The sequence below is a fragment of the Lipotes vexillifer genome, unplaced genomic scaffold (assembly GCF_000442215.2).
Source record: "Lipotes vexillifer unplaced genomic scaffold, Lipotes_vexillifer_v1.1 scaffold999, whole genome shotgun sequence".
Taxonomy (NCBI): domain Eukaryota; kingdom Metazoa; phylum Chordata; class Mammalia; order Artiodactyla; family Lipotidae; genus Lipotes; species Lipotes vexillifer.
The window spans coordinates 1931608-1956114 of record NW_006774368.1 but is presented as its reverse complement, the minus strand read 5'-3'; the positions used below and the strand labels follow the sequence as shown (position 1 = coordinate 1956114).

The window sequence follows — 24507 nt, the reverse complement described above, 5'->3', positions numbered from 1 at the left end:
TCCAGATACCCAGAGAAGGCAATGGTAAGGGATGGTGAGTAGTACCATCTTCCTCCCCACCCTCCACCCCCTCTCTTATACCAAGCACTTCTTTCCAATTGCTATTTTTTAAAAAACATTTATTTATTTATTTGGCTGCCTTGGCTCTTAGTTGTGGCGCGCAGGGCTTAGTTGCCCTGTGGCATGTGGGATCTTAGTTACCTAACCAGGGATCGAACCCGCGTCCCCTGCATTGGAAGGCAGATTCTTAACCACTGGGCCACCAGGAAAGTCCCACAATTGCTATTTTAATATAGAGAATTCAGCATCTACTGTTTTCTCCAGTCTCACAGACCGTAAATCACCTTTTTTGTACATAACAGAATTCCATACCAATAAAACAATTAAACGATTCAGATATTCCATGGAGTTTTATTTGAAAAAGAAAAAAAAAAGCCATTTTCCTGTATATGTTTCTGTTGAATCCTAGGTACAGATGTCCAAGGATATGGGGCAACTGCAGTTAAGTATGAATAGGAAAGTTGAAATCGTATCTTTGTAAGCTTCTTTAAATTCACAATGGAGATAAAGCTCTGTAAAATGAGCTCTCTCTCCTCTCTAAGGTAGCTAATTATGGGGAAAATAACCAAGACTTTTGTGTTCTTTCTTAGTAGTAATGGCTTAGAATAAGTTGAACCGCCACCCCCAATCCAGGGAGATGTATCCTGCCCTTATATTAACTATATACAGGTTATTTTCAGGTCATGAGAAACAGTCTCACTTGCTTGTAAGTTCACTGGCTCAGGTAAGCAGACGGTCCTTTTACTGCAAGAGAAGAGCAACAAGAGGGTGTGTCCTCAGGGCAGGTTCCTGATTGGTCGGGAGAGAGGGCTCAGAGTTGCGTGCACCTGTGTTTCTGTGATGTCAGGTGAAAGAATTCTACAATCGTCTATGGGATGATTACTCTTGGATTACCACGAGCCCACTCCTGTCCTCTGAGGGCCAGGTGTGGTAAGACTAATACTCCGAATGCCTGCTAGAGGTGGGGTAAAGGGGACAGGGATTCTGGATCTACACCCATGACTGTGACCAGTGGAGGCTAAAGAAGAGGAAATATGCAATGAGCAATGTTTGTTCCAATAAAATCTTACAGAGAAACTAAGTATAGCAGGTAATAAAACATATATGTATATATATAAATATATATTTTATATATATTGTATGTTATAATTATCTATACATATTTAATATATATATTTCAGATAAAATGGAGTTTCTTATATTAAAGTGGGGATGGGGAATTAAAGTTCAACCTCTTTGTCTTCTTAGCATCCCAACCCAAGATGGCCCTGCAGGAGGTTCAGGAAAACCCTGGGTTTTTGTCACCTCCGCATCAAGGAAGCTCATACCCATGATGAGATTGCACCTCAACAAGTGTCACATCTAAGGTCAGGATTGATCCTTGTGGGTGTGTCTGGGGCAGGGTGGATACGGGGCTTACTTGTCATGGATGGGCAAAGGAGCAGTGCAGAACATCCCGATAATGATAGTCCGGTCTTTTTTCCAAACTCGGTTGGAAGGCTGAAACTTGAGTTTCACCTGGTTTATCTGGCACTGAGGGCTGGGGTGAGCTATGATTCCTTTCCCGTGGCGTTGCTGTCTAGGTCTGTAAGGGAAAGGCAAAGTAACTTACTGCCACACACGTTTGGCCTTTGCCTCCCCTTGGCTCCTAGGGGCTCTGCGGGTAGCCCGGTCAGTTAGTTCCTGGAAGGTGGGCTCCATGGTCCTCTGCATCACCCTCACCAGCCCCTCGGCCCACACCCTCACAGCTTTGAATGTGATGCAGAAAATAGGTGATGCTTTTTGAAAGTGAATAAGTGGACCCTGCAACAAAATAGTAGCCCTTGGATTTTCACATCTGGAAAAGGGTCCTAGTTAGTGAAGAACTGAATTCAGGTTAGTGAAGATCTGAATTCTGATTAGTGAATATCTTCAGTCTCAGGTCCATCTACCTGGAAGTAGAGGCCTCTTCTAGGATGTTCAGTTCCAAGAATTTTGTGTGAGGACTACTCTACTTTAGACTGAGTATGAAAGTGTAGATGAAAACAAATGAACAAACAACAGGCCTCGAAGCCAGACAGAGCTGCGGTGGAGTCCAGGTGTGGTCTCCTCCCAGCTATGGCTTTGGAGTCACACAGCCCTAGGTCTAAGCCCCAGCCACGCGCCCCCAGCCACCACCACCACCACCACCCCCGCCCCAGGCCCTGCTCTGGCCTGTTCCAGTCCCCTCTGGGCTCAGAAAGAGAGACTGTGAGAAAGAGGGAGAGCCCGGAAGGCACTGCTTTCCCCTCCGCTGTGGCACTGGGTGTTGTCTAAAGTGAGCATCGTTTCCCTTTCCTTTCTGGCCTCTTCATACTGATGAAATGTCTTCTTTGTGTACTTTCTAACCCAGGATTAGTCATACAGTTTGTTTTGTCCTTTTGAGGAAGATTCGGTAAAACTTTGTTTAAAAGCTGTTCCATGGGCTTCCCTGGTGGCGCAGCGGTTGGGAGTCCGCCTGCCGATGCAGGGGACGCGGGTTCGTGCCCCGGTCCGGGAGGATCCCGCATGCCGCGGAGCGACTGGGCCCGTGGGCCATGGCCACTGGGTCTGCGCGTCTGGAGCCTGTGCTCCGCGGCGGGAGGGGTCTCAGCGGTGAGAGGCCCGCGTACCGCAAAAAAAAAAAAAAAAAGCTGTTCCATTTTCTTCCTTTCTCTCTCTCTTTCTTTCTTCTTCTTTTTTTTTTTTTTTTAGATTTCAAAAGTGTTTTGAAGTATTTCAGAGGAAAAAATAAGAGGATTATTCACTTTAAGAGTCTGCTTGGATGGAGAGCTTGCAAACTAGAAGGGCTACAAAGGACACTGTGAGTGAGTGGCCTGGGTAAATTTTCTAATTGGAGGGAAATCTTGGGGTTTCACAAAGTTATTGAAAGTAGGGGAAAGACCACACATAAACCCCCTCCCTTCTTTTAAATTTCTGTTCTGGAAGAGGAAACAAGAACCAAGGAATTGAAGATAATCACATTCTGATAGCCTTCTTCAAAACAGTAATGCAAATCTCTTTGGGGAGAAAAAAGAAGGAATCTGTGGACGTCCATTCTGATCACTCAGGGAGCTTCTAACAGTGTAGTGGTTGAAGCCATACCTGGAGATTCTACTGCTACTGGTCTGGGGTGGGGCTTGCTGTCAGTATTCTTTAAAGCTCTCCAGGTGGTTCTAACAGGCAGCCAGAGTTGTGTGTCATTGTCATGATTCCTGCCAGTGTCGGCTTATCTACCAGTGGGCTGGAAAGGTGATAAAAACACCCTTGCAGTAGTAACGTGACCTTGAACTGATCTAATGAAAATTACTCAGCTATAATCTGCAAGGCTCACGTGGGCACCCCAAGATCTGTGTGGGTGTCCTGACTGCCTGCTGTCCTGTGCTGTGAGGCCTGGGTGAGTTGGAACACTGCCTGGTGGGAGAGTGTTTGGGAGCCCAGACGTGAGCTCCTCCCAGCAGAAACTTGTCTTTCCCTGACAGCACAGTTAATATCCATCACTGCAGCCTGAGAAATGTTTCCAAAGCCAAATCTGATCCCGTCACTCTCCTGTTTAAAATTCCCAGCAGCTCTCCAAACTGCTCTCAGGATAAAACCCCAAATCCCTACCCTGTCCTTCCAGGCGTGGCATGGTCTGACCCTGACTTGCCCCTCCAGCCTCCTCTTCCCATGCCTGGTCCCACTGCTGTCTGCTCCCCGTGTCATATCTCACTAACCCCTGGTCTGGGGGGAAGGATCCTCCAAATCCTTCAGATCTCAACTCAAACATTGTTTCTTCACACTTGGTCAGGCTCTATCTTATTTATTCTCGTAGCCCCTGCCACTGCTGACAATTGTGCATTTCTGCGTATGGGTACTGGTCACGTCCCTGTTTGTGCTCCATCCATCCCCCTGCAAACCACACTTCTCAGGCTCCACGGCACAGGCGGGACGCTGCTTCAGGCAGTGATTTGGAGGAGCTGCATTTCCTCCCTGCTTCCAACTCCTGCCAATCATTCCCATCCTGCACCCCCCATCCCATTCCTTGTTCTACCAACACCACCTGGCTTTGTCCCTCGAGCTCTGGGGTGGAGTGGCTCCTTTTGCTGATCTCTGCGTTGCCTCCCCATCCTCCTTTTGGGTTTTCAGTTCTCCCCACACTTTTGTAATTAGCTCTTTGTGTTAATTTCCTTCTATTGGACTGCCTGGCTTGGGCTCTGGTTTCCAGACTGAGCCCTGACTGAGACAGTGATTTATCTGATTAGTCTGTCTCCTGCTGGCTTGTGAGTAACTAACCAATGACATTTTTTTTTTGGCGGTACGTGGGCCTCTCCCTGTTGTGGCCTCCCCCGTCGCGGAGCACAGGCTCCGGACGCGCAGGCTCAGCGGCCATGGCTCACGGGCCCAGCCGCTCCGCGGCATGTGGGATCCTCCTGGACCGGGGCACGAACCTGCGCCCCCTGCATCAGAAGGCGGACTCTCAACCACTGCGCCACCAGGGAAGCCCCCAATGACTTTTTAAAGAAACATGCATCACTGCTGCTGAGTTCCTGTCCCCTGCCAGGCTTGCGGCTCCCTGCAGTTGAGGCTCTCTGCCTGCTTACCTCAAGCCTGGTCTCACCAGCTGCGAGGCCCAAGTGTGACCCAACAAAGAAAGGAAATCAGCCCCAGTTCCAGGGATTGGCACCACTCAGCATCAACCCTGCTGGCCCTCACCTTGCACTCATTTGCTAACTGACCCTCTGTCTGAGAGTCTGTTCTAGAAACCCATCTAGTAACTGCTCCCCACTCCTCCCATCCCTCCGCCCAGGAGTAGGTGCTTCCCAGGCTCTGGTCAGCCCTCCCTGGGCCAATGGCTGAGGCCTTCCTACTTGCTGACATCCCTAATGCCCCCTGCCTGGATTCCTGATGCTGTTTCCTATCAGGGACCCAATCCCCAAACTCTCCGCACCTGTTGGGACATTCCATTACTGCTGTCTGCCTGCTTGTCTGCTATTGTCTGAATACACTATACTTGGACCCAGTACTGATCCTGAACCTGGAACAGTTGCCCAGCATGTGTCTGTGGGTCCATCTGTGGCAGGTGCCACCCTCACCCCCATCCCCAGCTCAGCTGGCTCCACCCACCCATCAGTGATCACACAGTGCCTGTCCTGGGATATATGTGCATGTATGTAAATGGAAGGAGAGAAGCCAGCCATGTGGGACACTTACGTACATGGTGATCGTGACCGAGGAGGTGACACCGCTGCTAAGGAAGGTGACCGTGATGCAGGTGTCCTGGTTTCTCAGCTTCAGCAAGTAAAACTCCACAAGGCTGTGATGCACTAGGAAACCAAAGCAGAGCAGATAACTGGGCCAGAGGTCAGTGGGTGCAATGCACAAAATGTCCCAGAGAGCAGCAGGGCAGTTAGGAAATCTCGCTCTAGCTCTTAGCAGCTGTGTGACCTGGAGCAGATTACCTGTTGTCGCAGGTTCTCAGCTTCCTCTAGTGTAAATTGGGATAATAAAATTACATACCCCACAGGTCTGAATGAGAATTAAATGAGTTAATGCATATAAAGTCCTTAGACAGTGCCTGTGCCTAGGAATCATTCAATACATGACAGTTTTTATTATTACTTGTAATCCTAGAATGTGCCACTCTTTGGCACTGTGTCATTCTTTGTTACCAACGAGTGACATTATCCTGATGGTGTGATTTTGAAAGAACCAAAAAGGGTCTATCTTATACTAAATAATTAACTCATAAAATAGAGCAACGCCCCTCCCCCCCTTAGCATACACCCTGTGTCAGGGAACCCACCACGTGTGCAGGAGATGACTACTGCCCTCCCTGTGGTGGCTGGGTGCCTGTGTGGCATCTCCACCTGCTTGGGCAACACAGACACTGAGGTTCTCAAAGCTGGTATTGTCGACACAAACTGGCTGAGCAGCCTGGTTCACGGTGATATCCCCAGACCTGCTGCCCCTTTGGCAAGAGAGGTTAAGAAGGGTTACAGCTTCCCCAGCACCCCATCCTTTCCTCATTAAGGGGTAAGCCCATCTGGTGGCCCCATGCAGTGACTTTGGTCTCCGAACATTTTCACAGACTCCTTTGGTGGTTGGGACATAGCTAGAGCTCTGCCCTGTACTTTTTCATTTGTCATGTTTTATGGGTGAACATTGGGAGGAGGGACTAAGTGAATTTAAGGAGAGTCAGCTCTAAGTTGGAGGAGTGATGTGGTCCATCGGGGCTCATGGGGTTAGTAACAGGACTCCACAGAGTGAAACCTCAGATGCCACGTCCCTTCTGTCTCTCTTTCTCAGTTGTTTATTATGGATGCAGATTGTTATGTTGATGGGCAAGGGCTGAACTGGAGTGGATATTTGCAATGTGGAAAAATGGCTAACTTACATAGCTTTAGGAATTTAATTCTCTGGGCTGAGTTTGATATATTATATCGCTTCTTCCTTTATCAGCATGTATCACTGATTAAGAAAGTTTCCTGAGGTTCTGCTTCTCTCTTCTCTGATTACCCTGAAAGCCCTAGGAGGGCCAGGTCGGCTAACGTTGGGTGGGTGGGAGCTGGTGAAATCCAACCTGCTTGGGGACATGACATGGGAAACAGCACATGAGCCCTGGATGGTTTGCCAGGGGAACTGGGTCCAAGGCCAGGCCTGCTGCTTACTAGTTGTATCGCCTTGCCTAAGTCACTGAACCTCTCTGGGCCTCAGTTCCTTCATCTATAATCAATAACCCCCAACATCACCTCACAGAACATGATGAGGATTAAATGAGGTGATGGGGAGAAAACATTTCGGGTGAAACATTGCTCTACAAGAGAAAAGTAATATTGTTAGAAAAATGATTTTTTGGAGAAGATTCTCTGTCCATTCTGGTGCCTGCCTGGCAGAGGCCAAGGGTGACTGCAGGCCAAGGGTGCCGGGCAATGGGAGCTCAGTGCCATGATGGCTTGGGAGTGGGTGAGAGCGGGAGCTGCCAGGTGGGCTACCTGGTGGGTGCCCCGTACCTCCCACCCCCAGGAGAGGATGGGCCCAGCTCTGATGCTCAGAATGGAAGGCTCAGAAGAGGCAGGCCTGCTGAGGTTTTTGAACAGACACAGCCATACTTCTGGGGGAATGGGGAGGGAGTCTCACAACAAAAATGAAACAGTCAGAAAATGTATGGCCTGGTGAATCACCCTTAGCAGGGACCTAAAAATGCCTTTAACTTCCAGGTGTTCCTCAGGCTCTCTGGCTGTGCGGACAGAGAGGAGCTGTCGCGAAGCTGCCCTGGAGCTGGAAGTAGAGACGGGGTGTCTGGTTCCAGCAGCCCTGCCTCCAACCCGGACAAAGTCCTCCCTCAGGCTGACCTCTGAGGGGCCGCAAGACCCGAGAGTAACTGAGAAATACAGCTGAAAAGAGCGGGTTCTTGGAAGAGGGGGCAGAGACACAAGTATGGAGGCAGATGATGACCTGGAAAAGGTAAAGGTTTTGGAGTCAGAAGACCTGGAGTTGAATGCTAATTTCTTCACCCACCCACGTAGCCTTGGGCACATCACCGCTCGGGGTTGGGCTCTCAGATGAGCTGATACATGTGGAAAGCCCACAGATGACTCTTGTAACCCACTTTATTCCTAAGAAGTAGCCACGTATTCTCTGTGGCATGAAGTTAGAAACACCCTCATCTCATCTCCCAAATTCTCCCATTGACAGAGGGAAGGGAATTATTACTTACTGAGTTCCAGTCACTGTGCTGGTGATTGTCTGTGTACTACGTATTTTATTTTATCCTCACAATTGATTCTTTGAAATAGGTACTGTTATTTTTCCCATTTTCCACATAAGTATATAGAGGTTCAGAAAGGTTAAAAAAACTTGCTCCTGATGACACAGCTGGTAAATGGAGAAGCCGAGATTCAAATCCAGGTCTGGGTGACCACAGAGCCTGAGCTTCGGGCTCTGTCTCACACTTCACCAGGCCCTCTAGTACCAGGAAGGTATAGCCACAAAGATCCCTCCACCAACCAACCAGACACCAGCTGATCAGAAAATCATTTAGAATTAGGGCGATCATATAATGTCCCCTCCAGTCCAGCGTACTTCTATTCTGAACACACAATGAACCAGGATAACAAAATCAGGACGTATAGTCAACCTAGTTAAGAGGCAAATAGCGTAGGGAAGGAGGATGGTTCAGCCTGTAACGTATGTCATAGATTCTAAGACGCCCATTTCTCTCACATTAAACATCTCTCACAATCGCTGGCATCTTAGCTTCAATGAAATGCAGTGGTTAGGAGCCATAGTAAACAGCTGGAATATGTATATGAAGGTTCAGTATTCCTCGTGGACCCCGACCTAGGAGGGCTGCCAGAGTGGGAGACACATAGGATGGGCAATAAGGAGGGGGAAATGTATGCAGGAAGGAGAAATCCAAAAGTTACTCCCAAATACCACTCCAGAGAGGACCTACACTGGAAGGCAGGTTTCCATGGTGGGGTGGGGAGGAATGAGGACCAGTATACCGACAGTAAAGTAAGATGCCGCCAAGTTTTCATCCATAGAGCCGTGGTTTGGGCTAGCTCTGAAAAGCCACCTCTCCCTTCCCATGACATTTTTGCCCCAGTTCTTCACCTCCCACTTCAGCTACCATGCTGGGCTGGACACAGCCCAAGACGGAGCCCTGGACTCAGCTGGACAGCACACTGGCAGAGCTGAGCAGCTCATTTGCCCACACTCACCGCAATATGGAGCCGTGGAAGTGGTCAGGAGGTAGACCCTCACTTCCTTGGGAAGTGGCTCTATCTTAACACCACCTTGTTCCACCAGCCCTGGAGATAGAGAAGCAAAGACAGCAGAGCCCTGAGGAGGCCATTTCAGGGCTCCACAGCACCCAGCCATGTATCGATTAATTCATGCACCCATTTATTCCACAGACAACTCCACTGTATACTCATGATGTGCCATGCCCTGCGGTGAGTCCTGGGATACAAGCAACCCCATCCAGATGGGAATAAACATACAGGTAGACAACAAATACATTCTGCAGATTATCTGGCCCATTCCCAGGAAGTATTTATAAGAAATTTGAAATGATGTCTTCAACTTGCAAAACAATCTATATGACAGTTGTTTTAGTGGCATTTGTATCCTGTGTACTGGAGCACAGGGAGGTGTTTGAGCTGAAGAATAGTGGTTGACAAGTCAGAGAAGGGCATTCCAGGCAGAAAGTACAGTCTGGGCAAAGGGACACAGGGTGAGGAAACGTGAAATACTCTTGGCAGTATGAGTAGTTAGCATCCCTGTGGTGTTTGGAAAAAAGGGAAAGTCTAGCGAGAGATGAGGCGGGGCAGTGTGAAGTGGTTGTTAAACCGTCTGGTCCATCACATCTGTGGGAAACAGTGACATATGCCCGACGAGTAGGAAGTAATATTGATTCGCTTTATTATGGGAAACCACCCCTACTTTAACATTTTGTCAAGCTGATATTCATTTCATTTCTATAAGCAATGGCAGGCTGCTGCAGTTCTGAGTGGCAGCCAGGAGTGGGAAGTGGGAGAGTGAGGGAGGGGGAAGGCCCATTTACACTACCCAGGCGTTTTCCTGGAGCCCTCCACACTGGATGACCCCAGGATTTTCACAGCCACGATCTGCACAGGGTGAGTTGAGGCTGGAGCCTCAGCCTTCCTGAGCCCTTCTCTCCAGGCTGGCCTGGATCATCCAGGAGTGTGCCCAGGCCACTCGGCAGTTAGGAACCCCTCCAGCCGGCATGTGGTCTCACACCTCTAAGGTGGGCACAGTGTGCCAGCCTTGGGGATTCCCCCAAAACACTTTGATTTACAGCCTATCAGGAATTGGAGAATGGCTGGCCTAGCGAGGAAGACCTATGGTGAGCATCGGGTCTGAGAGTGGATACAGACAATCTGGACTATACCAGTGCTTCTGGAGAGCATCCTGAGGCTGGACTTACATGCCAGTGCCTGTGTGTGTGTGTGAGGGTTGTGTGCAGAGCCAGTATGGCATCAGGCAGCGGTATAGAGGGTGAGGGGTGGGACGCAGAGAGCTAAACACCACCTTCCAGGTGAGGACAGGCTGAACGACTCATTGCTTAAGTTTTCTTTACCCTGCTTGGGTAGACCTCTTGACCATAGGAGATCAGGACTTAAAGAGGTGACAAGACTTGAACTTTCCGCAAACTGTCAAAGGAAGCCAAAGGAGTAGCATTTACCGATTCTTGGACAGGAAAGCAGAAAAGGGTTGAAACAATCCAGACAGTGTCCAGCAAGGAAGACCTTGTAGCTGGTACAAGGAAAGGCCATCAATGGACAGGAATTCTCCAGGGCGCTGATGTAGATGTGCACAGCCCTCATGTGATCACAGATCAGATAACTGTAGCCTGAACAGGGCAAAAAGAACACAACGAAGGTTTCAGTTCAAGACAAATGGAAACTCCCTCCATGCTACTTACTGTAATTTTATTGAATTTTATACTCCAACAGGCTATAAATACACGGGATGTCCCTGGAGCCACATTTTAAAAATATTAATGAACATGGTTACTACACTCTCACTTTTCTTTTTAACTTTCCTGGGTAACTTAGTTAATTTAACAAGAAAACTGTTTACATACACACCCATTCTTCCACGATCATAAAAACTCTCTTTCAGAAAATGGGAACATACAGAGAGCTGGCGATCCCAACCCTCCCTCTCATAACGGATATCTGTATGCACATTTTTACCTTCCTCAGCATCACCCACACAACCAGTTTTTTACAACCTCATTATACACAACCCAGCAACAAGACAATCAAGGGTGTCCTCCACAGTTCACAGTCCATCTATGAAAGCCAATGCGTTAGACCTTCAAGATGGCAGAGTAAGACACGGAGATCAACTTCCTCCCCACAAATACATCAAAAATACATCTACATGTGGAACAGCTCCTGTATAACACCTACTGAACGCTGGCAGAAGACGTCAGACTTCCCAAAAGGCAAGAAACTACCCACGTACCTGGGTAGGGCAAAAGAAAAAGAAAAAACAGAGACAAAAGAATAGGGACGGGACCTGCCCCTCGGGAAGGGATCTGTGAAGGAGGAAAAGTTTCCACACACTAGGAAGCCCCTTCACTGGAAGAGACGGAGGGTGGTGGGAGGGGAAGCTTCGGAGCCACAGAGGAGAGCGCAACAAGAGGTGCAGAGGGCAGAGTGGAGAGATTCCCGCACAGAGGATCGGTGCCGACCGGCACTCACCAGCCCAAGAGGCTTGTCTGCTCACCCGCCGGGACGGGTCAGGGCTGGGAGCTGAGGCTCAGGCTTAGGTCAGATCCCAGGGAGAGGACTAGGCTTGGCTGCGTGAACACAGTCTGAAGGGGCTAGTGCACCACAGCTAGCCGGGAGGGAGTCCGGGAAGAAGTCTGGACCTGCCTAAGAGGCAAGAGACCATTGTTTCGGGTGCATGAGGAGAGGGAATTCAGAGCACCGCCTAAACGAGCTCCAGAGATGGGCGCGAGCCTCGGCTCTCAGCACAGACCCCAGAGACGGGCATGAGACGCTAAGGCTGCTACTGCAGCCACCAAAAAGCCTGTGTGCAAGCACACGTCACTATCCACACCTCCCCTCCCGGGAGCCTGTGCAGCCACCACTGCCAGGGTCCCGTGATCCAGGGACAAGTTCCCCGGGAGAACACATGGTGCACCTCAGGCTGTTGCAATATCACACTGGCCTCTGCTGCTACAGGCTCACCCTGCATTCCAATTATAACTACTGTACCCCTCCCTCCCCCCAGCATGAGACAGCCAGAGCCCCCTAATCAGCCGCTGCTTTAACCCCCTCCTGTCTGGGAAGGGAACAGATGCCTGAGGGCGACCTACACGCGGGGCCAAAACCAAAGCTGAACCCCAGGAGCTGTGCAAACAGAAAGGGAAATTTCTCCGTGCAGCCTCAGCAGCAGAAGATTAAATCCCCACAATCAACTTGAGGTTCCCTACGTCTGTGGAATACATGAATAGACAACGAATCAACAAAAAATTGAGGCAGTGGACTTTGGCAGCAACTGTAGACTTGGGGTTTGCTGTCTGTGACTGATTTGTTTCTGATTTTTATATTTATCTTAGTATAGATTTTAGCACTTGTTATCATTGGCGGATTTGTTTATTGGTTTGGTTGCTCTCTTGTATTATTATTTTATTATTACTTTTAAAAAATATATATTTTTTATTTTATTATTATTTCTTTCTTTCTTTTTTTCTCCCTTTTCTTCTGAGGTGTGTGGCTGACAGGGTCTTGGTGCTCTGGCCTGGTGTCAGGCCTGAGCCCCTGAGGCAGGAGAGCTGAGTTCAGGACACTGGACCACTAGAGACCTCCTGGCCCCACATAATATCAATCGGCGAGAACTCTCCAAGAAATCTCCATCTCAATGCTAAGACCCAGTTCCACCCAACAGAGCTGGGCATGGCATAGAGCATCCAGCACGCTCCAGTGCTGGACGCCCCATGCCAAACAACTAGCAAGACAGGAACAAAACCCAACCCATTAGCAGAGAGGCTGCCTAAAATCATACTAAGTTCACAGACACCCCAAAACACACCACCGTACACAGCCTTGCCCACCAGAAAGACAAGATCCAGCCCCACTCACCAGAACATAGGCACCAGTCCCCTCCACCAGGAAGCCCACACAAGCCACTGGACCAACCTCACCCACTGCGCATAGACACCAAACACAACAGGAACTGTGAACCTGCAGGCTGCAAAAAGGAGACCCCAAACACAGCAAGTTAAACAAAATGAGAAAACAGAGGTATATGCAGCACATGAAGGAGCAAGGTAAAAACCCACCAGACCTAACAAATGAAGAGGAAACAGGCAGTCTACCTGAAAAAGAATTCAGAGTAATGATAGTAAAGATGATCCAAAATCTTGGAAATAAAATGCAGACAATACAAGAAACATTTAACAAGGAACAAGAAGAACTAAAGAGCAAACAAACAATAATGAACAACACAACAAATGAAATTTAAAATTCCCTAGAAGGAATCAATAGCAGAATAACTGAGGCAGAAGAATGGATAAGGGACCTGGAAGATAAAATAGTGGAAATAACTACTGCAGAGCAGAATAAAGAAAAAAGAATGAAAAGAATTGAGGACAGTCTCAGAGACCTCTGGGACAACATTAAATGTGCCAACATTCAAATTATAGGGGTCCCAGAAGAAGAAGACAAAAAAAAAAGGGTCTGAGAAAATATTTGAAGAGATTATGGTTGAAAACTTCCCTAATATGGGAAAGGAAATAGTTAAGTCCAGGAAGTGCAGAGAGTCCCATACAGGATAAATCCAAGGAGAAACATGCCAAGACACATATGAATCAAATTATCAAAAATTAAATACAAAGAAAAAATATTAAAAGCAGCAAGGGAAAAGCAACAAATAACATACAAGGGGATCCCCATAAGGTTAACAGCTGATCTGTCAGTAGAAATTCTGCAAGCCAGAAGGGAGTGGCAGGACATATTTAAAGTGATGAAAGGGAAAAACCTACAACCAAGATTACTCTACCCAGCAAGGATCTCATTCAGTTTTGATGGAGAAATTAATATCTTTACAGACAAACAAAAGTTAAGAGAATTCAGCACCACCAAACCAGCTCTACAACAAATGCTAAAGGAACTTCTCTAGGCAGGAAACACAAGAGAAGGAAAAGGCCTACAATAACAAACCCAAAGCAATTAAGAAAATGGTAATGGGAACATACGTATCGATAATTACCTTATATGTAAATGGATTAATTGCTCCAACCAAAAGACATAGACTGGCTTAATGGATATAAAAATAAGACCTGTATTATTGCTGTCTACAAGAGACCCACTTCAGACCTAGAGACACATACAGACTGAAAGTGAGCGGTTGGAAAAAGATATACCATGCAAATGGAAATCAAAAGAAAGCTGGAGTAGCAATTCTCATATCAGACAAAAAAGACTTTAAAATAAAACCTATTACAAAAGACAAAGAAAGACATTATATAATGATCAAGGGATCAATCCAAGAAGAAGATATAACAATTGTAAATATTTATAAACCCAACATGGGAGCACCTCAATACATAAGGCAAATGCTAACAGCCATAAAAGGGGAAACTGACAGTAACACAATTGTAGTAGGGGACTTTAACACCCCACTTTCACCAATGGACAGATCATCCAAAATAAAAATAAATAAGGAAACACAAGCTTTAAATGACACATTAAACAAGATGGACTTAATAGATATTCATAGGACATTCCATCCGAATACAACAGAATACACTTTCTTCACACGTGCTCATGGAACATTCTCCATGATAGATCATATCTTGGGTCACAAATCAAGCCTTGGTAAATTTAAGAAAATTGAAATTGTATCAAGTATCTTTTCCAATCACAACGCTATGAGACCAGATATCAATTACAGAGAAAAAAATGTAAAAAAAACAAACACATGGAGGCTAAACAATATGCTACTGACTAACCAAGAGATCACTGAAGAAATCAAAGAGGAAATCAAAAAACACCTAGAAACGAATGACAATGAAAGCACGATGACCCAAAACCTATGGGATGCAGCAAAAGCAGTTCTAAGAGGGAAGTTTATAGCAATACAATCCTACCTCAGGAAACAAGAAAAATCTCAAATTAACATCCTAATCTTACACCTAAAGCAATTGGAGGAAGAAGAACAAAAAGACCCAAAGTTAGCAGAAGGAAAGAAATCATAAAGATCAGATCAGAAATAAATGAAAAAGAAATGAAGCAAACAATGGCAAAGATCAGTAAAACTAAAAGCTGGTTCTTTGAGAATATAAACAAAATTGATAAACCATTAGCCAGACTCATCAAGAAAAACAGGATCAAGACTCAAATCAACAGAATTAGAAATGAAATAGGAGAAGTAACAACTGACACTGCAGAAATACAAAGAATCATGAAGGATTACTACACGCAACTCTATGCCAATAAAATGGACAACCTGGAAGAAATAGACAAATTCTTAGAAAAGCACAACCTTCCGAGGCTGAATGAGGAAGAAATAGAAAATATAAGCAGACCAATCACAAGCACTGAAATTGAAACTGTGATTAAAAATCTTCCAGCAAACAAAAGCCCAGGACCACATAGCTTCACAGGTGAATTCTATCAAACATTTAGAGAAGAACTAAGACCTATCCTTCTCAAACTCTCCCAAAATATAGCAGAGGGAGGAACAGTCCAAAACTCATTCTACAAGGCCACCATCACCCTTATACCTAAACCAGACAAAGATGTCACAAAAAAAGAAAACTACGGACCAATATCACTGATGAACATAGATGCAAAAATCCTCAACGAAATACTTGCAAACAGAATCCAACAGCACATTAAAAGGATCATACACCATGATCAAGTGGGATTTATCCCAGGAATGCAAGGATTCTTCAATATATGCAAATCAACCAATGTGATACACTATATTAACAAATTGAAGGATAAAAACCTATGATAATCTCAATAGATGCAGAAAAAGCTTTCCACAAAATTCAACACCCATTTATGATAAAAACTCTCCAGAAAGTAGGCACAGAGGGAACTTTCCTCAACATAATAAAGGCCATATATGACAAACCCACAGCCAACATCATTCTCAAGGGTGAAAAACTGAAACCATTTCCACTAAGATCAGGAACAAGACAAGTTTGCCCACTCTCACCACTATTATTCACCATAATTTTGGAAGTTTTAGCCACAGCAATCAGAGAAGAAAAAGAAATAAAAGGAATCCAAATTGGAAAAGAAGAAATAAAACTGTCACTATTTGTAGATGACATGATACTATACATAGAGAGCCCTAAAGATCCTACCAGAAAACTACTAGAGCTAATCAATGAATTTGGTAAAGTAGCAGGATACAAAATTAATGCACAGAAATCTCTTGCATTCCTATACACTAATGATGAAAAATCTGAAAGAGAAATTAAGGAAACACTCCCATTGACCACTGCAACAAAAAGAATAAAATACCTAGGAATAAACCTAACTAAGGAGACAAAAGACCTGTATGCAGAAAACTATAAGACACTGATGAAAGAAATTAAAGACGATACAAATAGATGGGAGATATACCATTTTCTTGGATTGGAAGAATCAACATTGTGTAAATGACTATATTTCCCAAAGCAATCTACAGATTCAAAGCAATTCCTATCAAACTATCAATGGCATTTTACACAGAACTAGAACAAAAAATTTCACAATTTGTATGGAAACACAAAAGACCCCGAATAGCCAAAGCAATCTTGAGAAAGAAAAAAGGAGCTGGAGGAATCAGGCTCCCTGACTTCAGATTATACTACAAAGCTACAGTAATCAAGACAGTATGGTACTGGCACAGAAACAGAAAGATAGATCAATGGAACAGGATAGAAAGCCCAGAGATAAACCCACACACATATGGTCACCTTGTTTTTGATAAAGGAGGCAAGAGTATACAATGGAAAAAAGACAACCTCTTCAATAAGTGGTGCTGGGAAAACTGGACGGCTACATGTAAAAGAATGAAATTAGAACACTCTCTAACACCATACACAAAAATAAACTCAAAATGGATTAAAGACCTAAATATAAGGGCAGACACTATAAAACTCTTTGGAGAAAACATAGGCAGAACACTCTATGACATAAATCACAGCAAAATCCTTTTTGACCCATCTCCTAGAGAAATGGAAATATAAACAAATGGGACCTAATGAAACAAAAGCTTTTGCACAGCAAAGGAAACCGTAAACAAGACAAAAAGAGAACCCTCAGAATGGGAGAAAATATTTGCAAACGAAGCGACTGACAAAGGATTAATCTCCAAAATATACAAGCAACTCATGCAGCTCAATATCAAAAAAATCCAAAAATGGGCAGAAGACCTAAGTAGGTATTTCTCCAAAGTAGATATACAGATTGCCAATGAACACATGAAAGGATGCTCAACATCACTAATCATTAGAGAAATGCAAATCAAAACTACAATGAGGTATCACCTCACACTGGCCAGAATGGCCATCATCAAAAAATCTACAAACAATAAATGCTGGAGAGGGTGTGGAGAAAAGAGAACCCTCTTGCACTTCTGGTGGGAATGTAAATTGATACAGCCACTGTGGAGAACAGTATGGAGGTTCCTTAAAAAACGAAAAGTAGAACTACCATATGACCCAGCAATCCACTACTGGGCATATACCCTGAGCAAACCATAATTCAAAAAGAGTCATGTTCCAAAATATTTATTGCAGCTCTATTTACAATAGCCAGGACATGGAAGCAACCTACTTGTCCATCGACAGATGAATGGATAAAGAAGATGTGGCACATATATACAATGGAATATTACTCAGCCATTAAAAGAAACAAAAATTGATTTATTTGTAGTGAGGTGGATGGACCTGGAGTCTGTCATACAGAGTGAAGTAAGTCAGAAAGGGAAAAACAAATATCGTATGCTAACATATATATATGGACTCTAAAAAAAAAAAAAAAAAAGGCTCTAATGAACCTAGGGGCAGGACAGGAATAAAGACGCAGACGTAGAGAATGGACTTGAGGACACGGGGAGGGGAAAGGGTAAGTCTGGACGAAGTGAGAGAGTGGCATGGACATATATACACTACCAAATGTAAAATAGATAGCTAGTGGGAAGCAGCTACATCGCACAGGGAGATCAGCTCGGTGCTTTGTGACCACCTAGAGGGGTGGGATAGGGAGGGTGGGAGTTAGACGCAAGAAGGAGGGGATATGGGGATATATGTATACATATAGGTGATTCACTTTGTTATACAGCAGAAACTAACACAACATTGTAAAGCAATTATACTCCAATAAAGATGTTAAAAAAAAAAAAGAAAGGGGAAGGGTTGGTGTGTAAGCACATTCATTGTATTATTATTAACAACAATAATAAAAATTGGAACCAACCTAAAAAAAAAAAAGAAAGCCAGTGTGTTGAGGTTCACCTCACCAAGTGACTGATACACTGAATTTGCCAAATGTCCCAATATAACAGACACCTGGTTTTCTGGTTATTGTTTTTCTTGACTATTTTATTTTATTTTATTGAATTTTATTTTATTTTATTTTTATACAGCAGATTCTTATTAGTTATCTATTTTATACGTATTAGTGTATATATGTCAATCCCAATCTCCCAGTTCATCACACCACCACCACCACCACCCACCCCCACTTTCCCCCTTTTGTTGACTATTTTAAAATTTGTAATAATTCACACTGAATGAATTTGCTGGCACTAAGAGGTCTATAATGAGTCGTAACTCCAAGGTTTAGGGTCTTCAGACTCTTCTTTCACCTTGGGACCCCCTCTCTGGGACCAGAACCAAGTCTGAGCTGCTTGTTGACTTTCCTTTCCCCCAGAGTTGGAACACTCTCTATGGCCAGCCTCCTTCTAGCTACAACAGGGAGCTGGGAGACACAAACTAAACCCTTCTCAGATTGTGTTATGAAGAAAAAAAAAAGTGGCCAATTAAAATGCCAAAGAAATTTTCAAAAGCCATTAAACTCAAACCATCCCATCTAATCAGAATTGCTGAAAAATTTTATGAATTGTTAAAAGAAACATGTTTTTGGAAAATCAGTAAAGTTGGTAAGTTTGGATTAGTGGTTACTCAACACAGTGGTCAAAAGAATCCTTAAAATGTTAAAATTTTGGTAAAGCAGGAAAAAGTTAAAAACATAGTAATCAGAAATCAAAATAAAATTCCCATATGAAATGTTGATAGGTTGGCTATATTCATAAGAATATAAGAAGACTACACAATTCTTAACGCTTAGCTGCTTTTTTTTTTTTTTTTTTTTTGTTTTTTTGCAGTCCGGGGGCCTCTCCCTGTTGTGGCCTCTCCCGCTGCAAAGCACAGGCTCCGGCCACCGCAGGCTCAGCGGCCATGGCTCACGGGCCCAGCCGCTCTGCGGCATGTGGGATCTTCCCGGACCGGGGCACGAACCCATGTCCTCTGCATCGGCAGTCGGACTCTCAACCACTGTGCCTTGCGGTACGCGGGACTCTCACTGCTGTGGCCTCTCCCATTGCGGAGCACAGGCTCCAGATGCGCAGGCTCAGCGGCCATGGCTCACGGACCCAGCCGCTCCACGGCATGTGGGATCTTCCCGGACCGGGGCACAAACCCGTGTCCCCTGCATTGGCAGGCAGACTCTCAACCACTGTGCCACCAGGGAAGCCCCAACGCTTAGCTTTTGATAAATTTAAAATTATTTAAAATTACGCTAAGAATATATTCAATTAATATATCCACAAAGAATATTCCAGAAGAATAAATTTAGAAGAGAAGAAATGTATATTCACTGAATGTATTCAAGAAGATTATCTTGAAAATAATTTTAGAGAACTTAAATTTAGTTAGTTTGGGGAAATGGTCATGCACTGAATTGATCCTTCAGCTAGCTAGCTTTGGGCGCATCAGTCTGTTTCTGCCACAACGAGGCTCTGCAGAGGATGTAGCTACTGTGGACTCTGCCACAAAGTGGGGCCCAGGAAGAAGAGAAGTTATTGGCTTGAGTGCGTTGGATCACAGCAGGGCCTAAGAAGTGGGGAGGGAGCCTAAATATGGAGCAGGCTTTTAATTTCAGGCACTCGTCTCCTAGAATACCTGGGCTCCAAAGACATCCATTTAATAAGTGCTGAGTAAGATTGATGGGACACAGCTAAGGAAACTGTAAGGAAGACCCCGTATGGCCCATACTGGCTGACTCAACACGAAGCCTGTTGGTAAATTCCAGTCTCTGGGGCAGCCACACATCAACTCTCTCTGGCTTTCTGACCTGCAGAAATGGAGGTGGGACAGCCGGGTTGGTCTTGGCCTCCATTGACGTAGTAGTCCACATGTCCAACAGGAATCCGAATACCCAAATCTGCAAGGAGGCAGAACCCCGTTACCCTCTTCCTGCAGGGGCCTATTTTCCAGGTCCCATAGCAGGGTCCACCGGCAGCAGAGCCTGAGGTCTGACCTTGGGGGCCCACCCCCTCTCTGTGCTGAATGGGTGCCCACTTCATTCCTAAGTGCTGGGAGACTACGGAACTAGCCCTCAGCTGGTTTTCTAAACAGGTTTTGCCGTGCTGAAAGGAAGCTAAGAATAAATTTATGAGAAGATACTCATATTTGCCTAATAAAATCAAGAAAAATATCCCTTAATATAAGTTTTTATGAGTCAGTAAATGTTCTAATAAGTTCGGTAAATATCCTTGTTGAATAGTTTCTATTTTGCTTCAAGTGATAGTTCAGATATGTGTGTGTGGGACCACATTTCCAGTCTCCCACATATTTTTGTGCTTTCATGACTGAGCAGAAATATAATCTGGCTACAAAGAGATGAGTTTGAGAGGCTGTAGCCTGCATCTCATCCTTGTGACTGTATCTGACCCCTCAGACTTGGTCAGATTCAGCTGCCAAAGGCCCTGATTTTCTTCTTCATATTATCTATCACAGTTGTAAGCAACTGAGCGTGTATTACTTGCTTAACGTCATCTATCCAGGGGTTAAGTGATGACCTAGGATTCATCCTCTCCCATCATCTGTCGGGTCAGCTCTACCTCCAAAATATATTTTGAGTCTTTCTACTTCTCTCCGTCTCTACTGCCACCACCTTCACCCATGCCACTATTGTCCCCCTCACCCAGGCCAGCACTGCAAACACCCTCCAGGGAGCCTTCCCTTACTGCCCACTGGCAGTCCATTCTCTGCCCAGCAGCCAGAGTACTCTCTTCAGGAAATCCAAATCGCCGCCCTCTCCTCACTGATCATAGAATAAAATTTAAACTCCTCGCCACGTCCAGCCTGGTCCTGCTCCCTTTTCTCAGCACGTCACTCACTGCGCTCTAACCACGTGGCTCTTCTGCCTGCCCCCACCCACGAGACTTTCGTTTTGGCTGTCCTCTCCCCCTAGAGTGTTCTCCTCGCTCTTTCCAGTGCTGGCTCATTCTCATCCACAAAGTCTCACCTCAAATATCACCTCCTTGGCCAGATTTCCCTCAATAATCCTATTTGAAAGTAGACCCCGAACCCGCTGCTGAGTCGCACTTCTCCCATATCCCTCATTATCACAATTCCACAGGGTGGAATTATCTTGACTCCTCACTTGTATGTTAAGCTCCACCACGGCAGGGCCTTTTACCCATCTTTTTTCCTGCTCTATCCCCAACACCAGCACAGTACCTGGCACACATTAGTGCCAAATACTTATTTATTGAACAAATTAGTGAACGAATGCTTGCCGACTAGCTTGTAAGTTCCATGTGGGCAGGGATCTTATTTGGTGCCTTGTGCATTGTAGTATTCTCAGTGCCTGCTACATAGATCATAAAGACCGACTGAATAAATGGAATGCCCTTTTTTTAAAAAAAATCACATTAGGAAGTGGCTCCAACTTTGAAGGGGACTGAGAGGCCTAGCACAGGTAAACAGGGACCAATGAGTCACCTATTTAGCAAATTTAGGAATATGAGGCGTTAACCTTGTTAATTGACATGTTTAATTAACTTAATAGCTAAGCAGAGGGCTATGGGCTTTGGTTTCCTATCTGTGAAATGGAGGTGGGAAAGAGGGTTGAATAATATGACTGCATGAGTTTCTTCCAGAATCCTGAATTCGTGAGTCTTGAATGCTAAAAGAAGGCTTCTAGCCAAATGGAATGAGACATGGCCATCTCTCAGTTGAACTGCAAACTCTTCTGGTCAGAGACAAATGTAATTTCTTCTTGTATCCAACACACTGAGCCATGGGGCCTGTCACCAGACTCTGTGGGTGTTTGACATCGAGTAGAAATGAGGAGGAGTGCCCGCTGGTCAGAAGAGCTTAATTTGGTCACGATGGATTCAGAGCTGGGGGTTCTTGACTGTGCCAGTCATTACTGAAGGGGGCAATTCTCATTCTTCACTAGACTGAGGGCTGGCCTTATCCTCTGGGGAGGAGGGAAGTCCTGATAGGTCTGAGTACCTGCCCCAGGAGTGGAATGCCCCAATTTCCTGGGGCCAGGCATGTTCACCCTGAAAAAGCAGCAAGACTTTCCCAGGCAGAAGTGCCCTCTGAGTACTACCTCAGACAAAGCTTAGTGTTGAATCAGAGTGAGACTCATGACCAAACAGTTTTGGTCCACAAATGAGAATCCTCCTTTCTGCTGCTGGCTAGAAATAAAATCATTCATCTCAGGCTTCAGAGAATGACAGAGCTGGAAGAGACTTTCAAGATCATGCTAGCAAACTCCTCACTGCGACAGAAGCTTAGAGGGGAAGGGTCTCCTCCCAGGGCCACACAGATAAATGTCAGCCTCCTGGCCTCTGCCCTGTGCTCATCCCGCCACCCCAGCTCACTGTCCGTGTCTGTGTGGATGGCTTCCACAAAGAGGGCGTCCCCAGGGTCCAGGCGCTCCTCCAAGCTGGCTCTTGTGTACTCCGGTCCAGCCGGGTCCAGGCCTGCAAGGACAGACGTGTCAGCCACAGGAAGCCCCATGGGCCCACTGCACACCTACATGGGCAACCCTTCCAGTTCGGATCAGAGTCCCCCAACAAGGACCCAAGGGCGAGAGAACTAGCTCAGGACCACCTTTCCCAGGAAGCTCTACTCTGTTGTCTCTAACCTCTCAATGACCCAGTTTCTCTGGCTCTGAAATGTGCTTGCTAACACCAACCATTTGGCAAGGATTAATGTCAGTAATATTAATCCTCAGGTAGTAATAACAATGGCTATAATTTTTTGAGTAGTTACTATGTGCCAGGCCTTGTGCTGGGCACTTTCACACTTTCTAGTACTTACAACAACAGAGCAAAGTAAATATTACTCTCCCCAGGCCTTAGCTTGGATCCCTTTTCCTCTTCCTCCCAAAAAGCAGACTGTGAGAGAAGGATTTAAAGTGCAAGTAGCTTATTTGGGAAAAAATCACAGAAAGCGTAGTGAAGGAGTGGAAAAACGAGTCAGAGAAGGAAAGAAAATTTTAATGAATAGATTATCTCTTTGGGTCTCATCCCACTGGGGTCCCTCTGAAGGACTCTGTAGAACATGACTCAGAGTTGTCTCAATGAAGTGCCAGGAAGCCAGGGTATTTACCACACAGCTCTGGTCCCTTACTGATTGAGGGTAGCTCCTGAAGCATAAAGTTCCCAGCACTTGGCAAGTATTTAGCAAAACTGTCTACAGGTGATTTCCATAGTGGGCCAAGGATATATGAGCTGTTACAGCCCATTTTACAGTTGTAGAAACTGAGGCTCAGAAAGAAATACATGGCCTCTAACACTGACATTAGAGATCATGCAATAACAACACAATACCATTTTATCCAAAAGGGCCACAATAAGTAAATTTCAGTGGTGATCGATGACTTGATCATAAGAACAAAGGCCCAACACTTCCCTCTGCCTGCCTTAGCAAAGGCTCTTCCAGGTCATGATCTCTCTCTCTCTCTCTCTCTCTCTCTCTCTCTCTCTCTCTCTCTCTCTCTAAACCTGAGAGGATGGGCAGGGAAGAATGTTACCTGTGATCCGTCCCAGCTGGCCTTTGTAGAAATGTCCTACCATGCCCCCCACGTGGGCCCCCAGGCTGACACCAATGATGTGGATTGAGGACTCTGACACACCCAGCACCTAGAACGGGCATTTACAGTGAGTTACACTTGTGTCACAGCAGCCCCTGGCCTTACATGGGTAGCACTTTTCCCTGAGGCATCAGAAGCAGAAGGTCTTGGGCATGACACACCAGCCACACATGCTTTGGGAAAAAGTGCAGAATCCCACCCTGTTAATCACTTGCCCTCTCCCTGGGCTCCCCACCTTGACAACCCACTCACTTTCCCTTTGGTGTCCAAAGTATGTGAGGCATGACCATGGCCATTTCCTCTTGAGGACCTAGAAGAGTCAGCCATTGGCTGACTGATTTAACATGCAGTGGCATGTTTTACAGAGGAGCAAGCGGGAGGCTCAAAAACCTGCCCAAGGTCAGCACTGTAAGCGGCTAGGTTGAGATTTGAACCGAAGACTCACAGACTACTGGGTGGCTCTGCTTCCACCTAAAGCTCCTTCTCACACGTCACTTCTTTCTTTATGACCCCTTTGCCCCCCACCCCGTAAGCAGCCAGAACTCACCCTAAGCTCTTCTACACCTACCAGGAGTTTACTGAGGAAACGGGAGATCTCGAGTCCCAGCTTAACCACATTTTCCACGGCTGAGAAGTAGACACCTGTAGAGCCATAAACCCAGTCCACAGCGATCACGTTAGCATCTGCTGCCTGCAGAAGGGCACTGATGAATTTATCAATCCAGGAAGGCTTGGTTCCTAAAGCCCTGGGGTGGGGGGCAAAAAAAGATAGGAAAATTATCTTCCCAGCCAACATCCATTGTCATGGAACATACAATGACATTTCTATAAATAGAACAAACCCAGAGAAAAAGTCACAAGTAAGGGG

General features: G+C 45.6%; 1 protein-coding gene across 3 annotated transcripts in view; it reads right to left on the bottom strand.

Moving 5' to 3' along the window:
• Positions 1–345: 345 nt before the first annotated feature.
• The window catches only part of PLA1A (phospholipase A1 member A), a 34266-nt gene continuing 10104 nt past the window's right edge, over positions 346–24507 (bottom strand). The window contains exons 3-11 of one of the 3 annotated variants that reach the window (XM_007449137.1): positions 24208–24385; positions 23580–23688; positions 22423–22524; positions 19878–19967; positions 10250–10417; positions 8763–8852; positions 5255–5363; positions 1481–1645; positions 346–804 (exon numbers count right to left, since the gene is read on the bottom strand). In XM_007449137.1, coding sequence (XP_007449199.1) covers positions 720–804; positions 1481–1645; positions 5255–5363; positions 8763–8852; positions 10250–10417; positions 19878–19967; positions 22423–22524; positions 23580–23688; positions 24208–24385 — 1096 coding nt within the window. In that variant the 3' untranslated portion in view covers positions 346–719. The remainder of the gene's footprint in view (positions 805–1480; positions 1646–5254; positions 5364–8762; positions 8853–10249; positions 10418–19877; positions 19968–22422; positions 22525–23579; positions 23689–24207; positions 24386–24507) is intronic. The other 2 variants (XM_007449138.1, XM_007449139.1) reach the window with 2 other exon arrangements.